At 37.7% G+C, this 12,809-nt stretch overlaps 1 protein-coding gene across 8 annotated transcripts in view; it reads right to left on the bottom strand.

Moving 5' to 3' along the window:
* The window catches only part of NF1 (neurofibromin 1), a 250,177-nt gene that overhangs the window by 155,386 nt on the left and 81,982 nt on the right, over nt 1–12,809 (bottom strand). For 5 of the 8 annotated variants that reach the window (XM_084750408.1, XM_084750415.1, XM_084750412.1 and 2 more), the window contains 4 exons: nt 9,050–9,181; nt 8,317–8,361; nt 3,630–3,764; nt 314–427 (listed from right to left, as the gene is read on the bottom strand). In XM_084750408.1, the coding sequence (XP_084606534.1) occupies nt 314–427; nt 3,630–3,764; nt 8,317–8,361; nt 9,050–9,181 (426 nt within the window). The remainder of the gene's footprint in view (nt 1–313; nt 428–3,629; nt 3,765–8,316; nt 8,362–9,049; nt 9,182–12,809) is intronic. The other 3 variants (XM_084750411.1, XM_084750413.1, XM_084750414.1) reach the window with 1 other exon arrangement.

Raw genomic sequence — 12,809 nt, 5'->3', positions numbered from 1 at the left:
AGAGTGTACACAGCTCTTAAAGAAGACCCAAGTTCCCAGTGCCCACATCAGGTATCTCACAATGACCTGTAACTCCAGCTCCCGGGAGTCTTGACACTATTTTCTGGCTCCTGCAGGTACTACATTCATGTGTGTACACACACACACACACACACACACACACACACACACTTACTTTAAAATTTTTTAAAAGTAATTTTTAAAGAGAAAGTGCATAGCAAGAGTCAAATTGTTTAAAAAATAAAGTTCTTAGAAGAAGAACACAGACAGTTACAATCTTTCTTTCAAGAGCTGAGAATCCACTTCCCCTTACCTCCATAGCTTCCTGAGCGATCTCTGGCATGTGTGACTGAGGAACCAGTTGGACGAGCCCAGTAATTAGTTCTGCTGTACTGCCTTGAGTTTCAGGGCCCTGTTTTCTTGGATTCTGCAAGACAAAAGCAAACCCCAATTTTTATTTTTATTACATTTATTTTTTTATTTATATGTACGTGTGTCTGTGTATATGGAACATGTATGTAGGTAGCCATGGAGGCAGAAGAGAGTGTTGGACTCCCTGGAGCTGGAGTTAGTCAATAACGATCTGCCTGATGGGGGTGCTGGGCACCAAACTTAGGAACTCTGAAAAAGCAGGAAGTGCTCAAGTACTGAGCAATCTCTCCAGCCCCTTCAAACAGTAAAAAAAGAAAGATGTGGCCTGATATGGTGGCATATGCCTTCAATCCTAGCACTCGCGAGGCAGAAGCAGACAGATCGCTGTGAGCTTGAGGCCAGACAGGTCTGCAGAGTTAGTTCCAAGACAGTCACAGCTGCAGCTGCATAACAGACTTTATCTCAAAACAACAAAAAAAGGGGGGGGGGGAGAAGGCAGGGGGAGGGGAAGGTAGGGAAGGCGTCTCCTGCTTTCCAGCAGTCTCAGGAGGAAAGCAAGTATTAATTAAACTACTAGATAAGTGCCAAACTGCAGAAGAGGTCGGAGCTGTAAAGGAGCCCTGCACTACGAGCCCAGTCAGGTGGGTCTCCACACGTAGTGGTAATGGCGTAGAATGAGCAGGAGCTGCTCTATAAAGAGGAAGAGGAGCAGACTGCAGGCTGAAAGACGCAGGCACAGGACGAAGCATGAGGAAGGGCTGGCTGGCAGGCACTGTGAGCGGAGGGGAGCAAACAAAACGGAAATGCTAGGTGCACAAGGAGTGACACATGATGGAGGGCCTGAGTGACCTTGCACTTCTATTTGGAGTTTGGCCTTTAACTCAAGAGCAACTTTGGCCAAAAGATTTTAAGTTGGACCAGGCAAGACAAGATTCTTTAAAGAGGACACTATAATTTAGTGCTGGGAAATGATTGTGGAATGTAAGAAATGGTAGCAATTAGGACGCTGGAAAAACATGGAGTGACAAGAACCAGAACAAAGATAGTAAAAACAGAAGACACAATCATATCGCTTTTAAAAGATACCATGATTAAGGCCATTTTTACATTTCTCCTAATGGTTTAGAATTTATGTGTAAAATGCTCTATTTTACTTTCCTGTGGTTGCTGAGGAAGTTATTTAACCACTAGATGGCAGCAAAGGAAGCAATTTCCATGGAGCTAGGCTGCTGTCAGAGGTAGTGACAGTTGCCTATTAAAGGAAACCATATCCACCCATCCAACTCCATCAAGCACAAAACAAAAGCCCCCCAAAGGGTGGAGGTAGGCCAGTGGTAGAACACTGCCTGCATTCTAAGTCTACTAGACTCTGGTTCAATCTCCAACATCATCAAGGAAAATAAAAAGGATTTCACAACTCTCGGAAAATAGCAAATTTTACTTAAACTCTTTTTCCCTCAAACAATTCAATCCTTGTTCTTCAGACAATAAACCTATTTAACATGAAAGACCCTGGTGACTCTGGCCCATTGTTGAACATAAATTACAGCCACATAACCAGAGTAACCCTAGAATTATGTGGTATGCATAGTGAGATGCCATCACAGCTCAGGCCACACACCAGAAAGACCAAGAGAAAATATTTTCAGAGTCCACTGACAAATTTTATAAAAGTTTTCCAAGCCAAAGATCTAACTATTTTAACAGACTCTCAAGTTTGGATACACTTTTCAAAAAAGCACAAAAAGATCATAGGTCTTTTTTTGGGGTAAACAATCCTTAGGAAACTTCATCCTTTCTGTTTCTATTATCTCTCATTGTCAGAAAAATTGCTCGTGTGTAAAAATTTTTAAATTCTGGAGTGGAGGCCTGATAGTACATCCCTGTAATACAAGCACTCAGGGATGTCTAAAAGGCCAACCTGGGCTGCACAACAAGTCCAATGTCAGTATGGCATACATAGCAAACTCAATGCCAACCCAGTATACGTAGCAAGACTTGTCTCAAGAATCAAACAAAACTTATGTGTGAACATATTAAGGACACTTGTGAACACACACACACATATGTGCACACACACACAACTTGGGGTTCACAGAATTCTTGAAACAACAGGTGGTTATAGTTATGAATGTGTGTATTTTAGTAACTTGAAGAGCACAGCAGCAAAACTGCAAAGCACCAAAGCATTTTAAAAGCCTGATACTAGCAAGGCAGTGGTGGTGCACGCCTTTCCCAGCATCCGGGAGGCAGAGGCAGGTGGATCTCTGTGAGTTCGAGGCCAGCCCGGTCTACAAAGTGAGTCCATAACAGCCAGTGCTACACAGAGAAACCCTGTCTTAGAAAGCCAAAAACTAAAACAATAAAATCCTGACACTGAGTAAAGCAGTAGGAAATGTAGCAAAATGGTGTTCTGCAGGGACTAGACAGGCCTGATAAAAGTTGATCAATTGAAGCTGTTTTACTTGGACATTAATAATGTTAATGCTAACTGAATCTTATTAATAGTAGCAGTAACTAATTTTTTGTTGTTGCTTATAATATGCCAGGAATTGTTCCTAAAAAGCCTTACGCATCCTACCTCACTCTTAATGATCTCTCTGAGGAAGGAGCTGTTATTAGCTACTGTTTCCAATGAGAGCCCTCAGGTGCAGAGGTTAAGTAAATCACTTGCTAGCAACTAGTCTTTCTGCAGAGCCCATGTTTTTAACCCTTTCATGTAACTACCACTTGGTTACAGTGTTCACATTAGTTCTTAATTACTCTGTGTACCACAGTGATGCTCTCAGGAATCTGAAGCACTAAAAAGCAGAGTTTTGGCCATAATTGGATACTAACCCCACTCTCCTTTGTACTTTCTCTTCTAACGTGGTTAAACAGAGCCAATGATAACAGAAGGCTATGGAAGGACACAAGAAGCTCGCTATAAAGGCAAACTTGGTTAGCAACAGCAAACAGAATGAATGGTGTAGACACACAGCACACTGACTTTACAGTTGTCTGTGCCCCATGATCCCACAGATATGCCTGCTTATAACGCACGAACCAAAACAGAACAAGGGCAGAGACGTCACTCAAGACGGCTCAGTGGTAGGCGGGAGGTTAGAAGATGGGAGCTAATTATCGTAGAACTCTCCGGCAGTTAGTTTTCTTGGCAATGTCTTAGAGGTCACTCATACAGTTTAGAAAGGATTTTGGCCCTTCAGTTCAAATAAATTAGTGTAATAATTTTAAATAATTTCATTCAAAATACTTACACAAAGCAAAAGCTTTGGATCTGCATGGATTAGTTTCACCATGGACAAAAGAAGATATTTATAGCTCCTTGTCTCCAGATCTGTTGGCTTTTCTTTAAATTTAAGGCTTGTTACCTTTTCTTTAAATGTAAGACTCTAATAACAAAACAAAAACATGACATCACCTTAGTACGAACCAGACATCAGATTCAGTACAACAGCTATACTTTATAGAAGAAATCATTTAAAAAGCTTTGAAAAACACACATTTTATACCACCACATGTATGATACCGGTAGAAACATAAGGTAATAAACATACATTTAACATTGTATGTTTAAAAATGTTTTTATAGCATTTACATCACTCTTATATAATAATCTAGTAATGTTTAATGAAAACCTAAAACACTAGAGGCTAATATCAAGTTGACTCCTGGGTTTTAAAAAACTGGTTCTCAAATATAAAAATTTAAGAGGAAAAATATTGGGCCTCTACCTTATACAAATATACATACTGAATTCAAATTAGCAAACTTATCCCACATGCACATATACAAATATCCTATAGATTGTGCCACATTATCAACTGTAAGACGCATCCCTTCTTGGCTGTACAAAGAGAAATGAAAACCTGTTGTGAATCCTGGGATACCACACAGAGGGAAGTAAACATGCACTTTCTGTATTTATAGCTTTAGTTATGAAATTGCTTTTTTTATTTTGATGGCATTTCCTCTTTTAAGTTACAGAGTGCATACATACATTTGCCTTTTTGCATAAGAATATTTATAAAACAGAATTCTGGTGAAAATGTGGTTCAATTACAGAGACAGTATGGTCAATTGTTTTAATTGATTTAATTAATTCTGAACATTAGTCAATGAAAAAATTTAACATTTACATTCTGGGTTCATTATCACTCTATTTTCTCTCTAGTCTTATAAAATATTTCTTTTAACTAACACACACACACACACACACACATCTGCTTGGAGCTTGATGCCAGTAGTGCATACATATAAAGACACAGGGAAAGCAGGCTAGAAGCCTCTATTTAAATATGACAGAAATGTCCCTACAGTCAAGCTGTTTTCTCTTTCATAGTTAACAACTGGAGATGACATACACAGTGCTCAATCTTTAAGTGTTTAAGAAATGAAATACACAAATTATCCAACACTAAGGCAAATGTTTATTAGATGAATTTAGTAATTTGTGTAGTGTTTTCTCTATAAGATATGTATGTGGGTGCATTCATGTGTGCTTGTTTCAAAGTCTAACTGGAAATCAAGGCGAACCCTTCAGTGAACACATTTACTCTGATGTCACTGCGTGTGATGCGGCATCTCATAGGAGCCACACTATCAGACGACAATAAGCTGATACAAAAGTTTTCTCTGATTTAGTAATCATTTTAAAAATTATTTTCAGTTTAATGTCAAGTAATGTAAACATAGATACAATATTCATGTGAAAACAGCTAGTTTCGATGTTCAAAAGCAGCATTTAAAACAATGCTTAGAAGCATGGTACCCAGATAAACATTATGAATACAAGTCTTTAAAAAATTGCCTTCCTCTAAAAATGTTATCTAACTGGCTTTGCAGAAGAGAAATACAAATAGACAATTTTTTTATTTCATCCGCTAATTCATTCAACAAATACACAGGCTGCATGCCTACTGTCCCTGGCGCTGGTCTGGGAGCTAAGCAGCCTGTGCTGAAGTGGTGAGAGCTTCATTGTCTATCAAACTAGTCCGCTATCAGAGGAGAACAACTGAGGCACTGAGCAAACACTAGGCTAGACGTCAGAACAACTTCAGGACTTACTATTCTCATGTGACGTTATCCTTCCTTTAACAGGATTTGGCCTAGTTTGCTTGGTTATCAAAGCAAAGCAAACACTCCCAAAGAGTTAAAACAATGAAATCCCACCCAACCTAAGCTATCTATAATAACTCTTAGGAAACTGGGTGATTCAAAACATCTGCACAGCTGCACGACAGAAGAGTCAGAAAGAGGAACTGCGACGGCTCTAAGTGACAACAACATATTTTTATCCTGTTTAAGAAAAACAACATCCAAGTAATTAGTATTTCTAAGCTTTAAAAAACATTTCTTTTTACATGTGGGAGTTTTCCTGCTTGTCTGTATGTCTGTACCACATCCATGCTGGTGCTGGCACAGGTCAAAAGAGGGCGTCAGATCCCCTGGAACTAGAGATTAGGATGGCCACGGGCCACCTTCCGGGAGCTGGGAACCAAACCTGGGTCTTGTGTAAGGGCAACAAGTGCTCCCAACTGTTGAGTCGTCTCTCTAGTCCTCAGGCAACTACTACTTTGTACCAAGTAACTTATCTCCAAAACACCAAGCAACTGCCAAGCTTTGAAACACATCCATTTACCCCTTCATAGGTGTAACCTTTTTTGGAAACAAGATTTTACTATGAGCCACGTAATGATGGCACACACCTTTAATCCTAGCACTCAGGAGGCAGGGGCAAGGCAGATCTCTGGGTTGGGGAACAGCAGGGATACACAGAGAAATATTGTCTCAAAAAAACAAAACCCAGATGTCAAAAGCCAAGAAACAAGATCTTACTGTGTAGCCCTGTCTCCCTGCCCTGTCTATACCACTCGAGACCTTGGATCAGAGGTAAGTTCCATCGTGCCAGCTAGACAGAACTTCTAAATGGCTACTTCTACAGCAAGTAAAGGCTCAGCTGAACTCCTACAACTCTCCAAGTCATTTCAAGCAATGCAAGCAAGGTGCAGCCCACAATCCTAGCACTAGCACCGGGCATATCCACGGTCTGTTGACACACTAGCACTATGAGGAATGGTGCTGACCTTTAAGATTACCCAAACTCTGAAACGTTCTTACTCTGTATAATTGAGTCATATTAATTTTCCATTTTCTCTGATGAAAATATTATCCAGAAAGTTTTCCTACGGCCATTACATAAATACGTTTACAATTCTATACATACAAATATGCAGAGCTTTAAAACACTGGGAAGAGCTAGAGTGATGTCTCAGAGGTTAAGAGCACGTAGTGCGTCACCAGCGGCCAGTTCAGTTCCAGCACTCATAGCAAGTGGCTGAGTCACCTGTAGCTCCAGCTCCAGGAGAACTCTAGTGCCTCTGGCCTACACGGCCACATTCTTTCATGTACACATAACCACACATATACTCATGTAGTCAAAAATAATTAAAAATGAGTCTTTTAAAACACACAGAATGTGGAAGCAGGAAGACAGCAGTTCAAGGTCAGCCAAAGCTACATGGCCGGTGTCCCAAAGGGAAAAAAGCTTAAAAGTGATTCTTAAAACTAAACATATGCTGATACTTCCAAAAATAATAATACATAAAAATAGTAATGAAGCGAAAGTCTTACCATGTCACTGAGCCACAAGAAATCCTCCCTAGTTAGAGCTTTAAGGAAACAGTGACCACAGCATACTGTAGGGCTCCTAGAGTCAACTAACAACCAAATCTAAGAAACTCCAAAATGGACGATAGGCCAGACTACCAATCAAATCTGTGGCTGTTCAAAAGAATAAATGAGGTTCAATTTGTCTCAGAAATCATGCATAAAAATTAAGTGGCAGAGGTGTTAGACTGGACATAAAACAGGAAGCAAACATGGTTCTTCCACCAATTCACATTATACTCCTTATCAGGATAAGAGGTATAATCAACTTAAGTGATAAACACAAAGTTGTTCCTTCCAATGCTGGGACTGACCATAAGAGCCGATGCACATTAAGGAAGCACTGTTCCACCGAGCTGTACCCAGCGCATAGTGATCTGGGGTTGGAGAACAGTTCGGTGGCACAGCTTCGCATAGTAAAGGTCCTGGGGTGACTGTTAGCATGCTCTCCTAATGCAAAACAAAAGGGAGGGGTGGGTTCAAGGAATTACTAAAACTTAAGGGAAATAATGTCTAGGTAAGGAATATTTGCACCTCTCTCTTTCTGCATATTTCCTCCTCTCTCTGTGCATGCTTCCCTTCCTCCTTTCCCCCTCCCCCTTCATGACAGCTGAGAGCTGTTTCCAATAAACATGCTTTCATATGCTTATTAAAAAGCAATTGTTTCATAGCTATTACGTATGTTACCAATAACATATGTAAATGTAACATTTTACAATAAAAAGATATTGTGTACTTTTCATCACAAAAAGGAAATTAAAGTAAACTTGCATATTAAATTTTATTTAATAAAACACATTGTGGCAAGGGCATAGTATAATACACGTCAGGCATTCATGGGAAGCCTGGAATTGATCTCCATTACTGAAGGAGAAAAAAGAATCAATGACATGCCCTTTCAGCTATTATTTTCAGGATAAATAAAGTCAAAAGTCCTTGTATAAAAAAACTTCCTCATTTGAACATCTGGTATAATCTTTGAATCTTCAGAAACTGCTGACAGCTGGATAGGAGTGAACCTAACTATTTAAAACAAAGAATTTTGTATATTTTGTACACTGTCCATTAAGATCTTGGAAAGAGAAGCATGCCAGAGAGGAAGCTGGTCAAATTAAAGTGCAAGGTGGATAATATGTTAGATAAAATCAATAGGTGAAGACATGCTACATTTTCATTTGAAATGACATGATGTGACTATAATAGTAACTATACACAGAAAAGTCAAAGAAATAAAGGACTTTTCTGAGGCAGTTACAATGGGTCATATATACTTACAGCCACAGAAGCCCACTGCCATGCAAAACAGTGACTGGTTGGCATCTGACCATGTGAGCGACAGCAGCCAATAAGAATAGAAAATAAGCAGAAGACAAAGCACCACCAATCAATGTCAAGAGTTGCCATGTAAATGCTCTTCCTACATATAAGTAAAGAAATCACGGACACAATCCTATCATTAGCTGTAGAAACTCACTTTCTATGAGCTTTAAATTCTATATAAACCAATATCATGAAACACAATTTCAAAGTATGCCTTGTTAGGTTTAAATAAACATCAATGTCGAAGTGCCTATCAATTTTTGCTCAAGTTTTGATAAATGACCATATTTATTAAAACATCGGTATCTTTTACTAAAAGCTGTTTTACTCTGCTTCTAATTTCTGTGCGCTATTCACTCTGACCCAGGGCTCTGGTTCCACCGCTCATCCTTGAAAGTGAGAAACCAATCAAAATACCCGAGTAAGAAAAAGTTAAACTGAAAATAGAAGAAGAAGGGTGACATTCACTAAAATGTTAACAGCATTTTCTGGAATTTTTTCTTTAAGAAAATTAAGTTCAACTAACAGAAATAATGAAAAACAAATATTGTTAACTGGGCAACAATGGTATTGCGATACGGCATTCATAGGAAAGGAGGGGCCCAGGCAACCCTCTAAACATCAGGAATAAGATGAAGACACCGAAAACGCACGACACCGGTGGAATTCAAAACCCATGGTTTCTTACTGGTGCCATTCGTATTGCTGGGTGTGCTCCACAGCCTTGCACTGCTTTATGAAGTGTTTCACCAAACATATTTCGAAGTTCAACTGAGTGACAATATACAGCATCAATCTTAGGCCACCAATCCAACGCAGACTAAAGAGAAAAAACGAGAGAACAGAGTACAAAATCACATGAGCTGTACATTCGTTTACCACTGTAGTTCTAGCTTTTATTCTTTTGTGAGAAACTTTCTAAGACCATGCAAACACACAGCATGATTTTCAAAGTCTTCAAATGATGTCTTTACGTCAAAGACTAACTAGAAATGTATTTTAAAATGTAATAATGAGCATGTGCAAATGAGGCTGCCCTTTCTCAGCAACGTCATAGTCAATTTAAAAACAAAATGTTTGCAAAATTCTTTAGCCAATCTTTGTCTTTTTAAAAAGTTTAGTATTTACCACATTTCAGAAACACATGCATATATTATGTATTTTCACCAGGTAAGAATGCTATCATCACAGCTTTCCATGAGATTAGTGGCTCAACACAATGTTGAAAGACTATGTAAAATCATTAGATAAGTGCTTACAAACGACAATAACTAACAACATGAAATTAGTAAATGAAATAAAGCCATTAGTAAATCAATAATCTTTAAATTGATAAGCAGATGGTACAACACATGGACAACTAAATGGTCACCATAAACACAGACATCAGTTCCCAGCTAAGTATTTTTATTCTTTACAATGCTGGAGATTAAAGCCAGGATGTTGGGGCTTGTGTATGTTAAGCAAGTATCTACCCCTGGGCTATATCCCCAGACCTAGCTAAGGGTTTTTAAAATAATTATTTTATATAGATATTTTCCTATTTTTGTTTAGCCTGCCTAGCTAATTAATAACACCTGTTTTATTTAAGTGTATCTTTAATAACCTCTTCTTTAAATTTAATTAATATATTCAATTTTAAATGCTTCAAAAAATGATTAACTGTAGGAAAACCACTAAAGTTTATTTATCAGTTTATAGAAAAATGACTAGATAAACTTTCACTACTCATACATGAAACCAATATGCTTAAAATATAAATTTTCTATTTGTAATACTCTAGTTAGAAATCTGACAGAATAAAAATATATTCATATAGTAAATACAAGTGATTCAACAGCTTCACACATCCCTGTCAGTTTATTTGTTTTTAATTCAAAACCAAGCTAGTCTTAACACTTGAGTTCTCATTCACAACCCCCAGTACTCTGAATTACAAACTCTTATTTTCAGGAAATTAAGGCAGGCAGAGTGGTGCACATCTTTTAATCCTGACACAAGGGAGGCTAGGGCAAGAGGCAGTTCAAGGACAGCTTGGGCTACACAGCAAGATTTCATCTCAAAAAAATAAACTTGGAACTCAGAATAGTTCAGCAGTTAGGAATACCAGCTGCTCTCACAGAGAACCCTGATTCAATTCCCAGCACCCACATGGCAGCTCACAAATATTTTTAACTGCACTTCCAGGGGATCCAACACCCTCTTCTGGCCTCTGCAGCACCAAACATACGCAGTGCACAGACATACAGCAGGCAAAAACACCATACACATTAAAAATTCATTCATTAATTAAAAATATAAATGCTATGGCATTATGATTATATTATCTCTCAGTTATTTAATTTAGCTAATTTTACAAACTAACATAGTTTACTGTGTCCATTGCTTTTCATGTTGTTGAGATTAAATCCTCTGACAAAAGCCACTGAAGGGAGTTGGCTCACAGTTCCAGGAGCCCAAGAGCCAGTGACATGAAACCCATCAACAGGAGCGGAGAGCAGTGATGAACACATGTGTGCTAGTGCCCGGCCTTCCTTCTCTCCTCCACTGCCTCGGGAATGTGCCTTCCTACCTGAATTAACATAACCAAGATAACCCTTCACCGACAAGCTCAAAGGCTCATCTTCAGATTTTGTACAGTTGACAACACTAAGCACTCCAGTTATGTAACAGATTTCTCTCTTGGGCAATGATCCGCCCAAGTCAATCAATGCAACCAGATTCCCATGTTTTGTTAATCACCTTAAAGTAACAAAAAGCTGAATGATTAAAAAAGAGTCCCTACTACTTCCAACACAATGCACAAAAACTTCCGGAAATCAATAAACTAAATAGATAACTATCCCCTGTAACATCTTACACAATTATTGCAGGGAAGGGTTACTGTTTTCAGCTTTGGTTGGAGTTTTCCTCTGTTTGTTTTCACCACAGGATCTTGCTGGAATTCACTATGTTATCCAAACTGGTCTAGAACCTGTGATTCTCCTGCTTCACAGGAACTACAACTGTAAGCTACCACCTTACTATGTAATCATTTTTGGTATCTTTTAAACTGTACCTCAGTCATATGTACATACTATATATAAACTTTCAGGCTTAATATTTAATAATTTTATAAATTTTTTCATAAAATTTTATTTCAAAGTAAAGGACACATTTTGGAATAATTAGGCACTAAAGTTAGACATCATTGAGTCAGTTTTTTTTAAAAAAAGTATTTCGATCAGTTACTAAAAGTATCCATTCTGAAACCAGTCAATTAAATAGACATCTCCCCTTATTAATAATTTTTATTTAAAAATACTAATAAGCAAATCATTTATCTCAAGATTATTTAAATGATTTTCACAAACCCTGAAAATATTTCTCTAACCACCTCTTGGTAGAGATTATCTTCAAAATATGAACTATTAAGAAGCAAACTACAATAAACTGCTATAAGAAAAAAATATACAATGAATTACTATCCCAACTGACACATGTTCACTTGCATATGTGTTTTAATTTCCTAGCTCCACATCTAATTTAACTTTTAAAAAGCCTATACAGATGAAGTATGTAACATAGATCTTAAAACTATAGTTTATTTCTTGGTACACATCATTTTCAAAAAGTGACAGAATAAATACTGTTTTAGAAACTGATAAAAAATTTACACTTCATTAAAATTTAAATATTGAATAAACTTAATAATTTCTACAGGAAACTGAAATGCTTTAAAAATAAAAGCAGTACTTATAAATTATGTATGAAGCTACCTCAAGAAGCAGAGTAAAACTCTAAACATTTCTAACTCTACATAGACCCACTGAAAATAATGTAACTATCATCTTTTAGGAGAACATAATAATTATGAAACCTGTAAACTGGCTTAAGAAACATGGAGAAGTAGAGCACAGGAGATACACTGAACCAAATCATTTAAAAAGAAAGTATATACAAATAAAGTTAAGATTTATTAATCTAGATTTTACGAATCTAGGAAAGAACTCATATGTCCTGAAAATATAAACATTTTCCCTACTAAAAATTTCCAGTGAAACTCTGTAATACTCAGTCACATGAATCTGCATATAACTGTTCTAAAAAGTCCTTAACACTTAAAAGTACTTTAGAGTTAGTATTTGTTAGCCTCGAGCCAGGGGAGAGAGTGGACTCTCATAAGATACAATTTACCAAGCAATTTCTAAGGACGAGATAAAACTAAAGTATAACCTGAAAGTCACTTTGGAAGCCCCGTATGGCGGCCCAGTCCTTTAATGCCAGCACTCAGGAAGTAGGTGGACCTCTGTGAGTATAAGGCTGCCTGGTCTACACAGTGAGTTCTAGGCCATCTAAAACTACATGGCTGAGACCGTGTCTCAAAAAACAGACAAACAAGAAGACACATCGCCATTAAGTTGTTTACAAGCTATTCCACTGAACAGACGTTGATGTATTTAAAGATT

The sequence above is a fragment of the Acomys minous genome, assembly GCF_964271855.1.
Source record: "Acomys minous genome assembly, chromosome: 12".
Taxonomy (NCBI): Eukaryota; Metazoa; Chordata; class Mammalia; order Rodentia; family Muridae; genus Acomys; species Acomys minous.
This window is presented reverse-complemented; position numbering and strand designations above follow the sequence as displayed.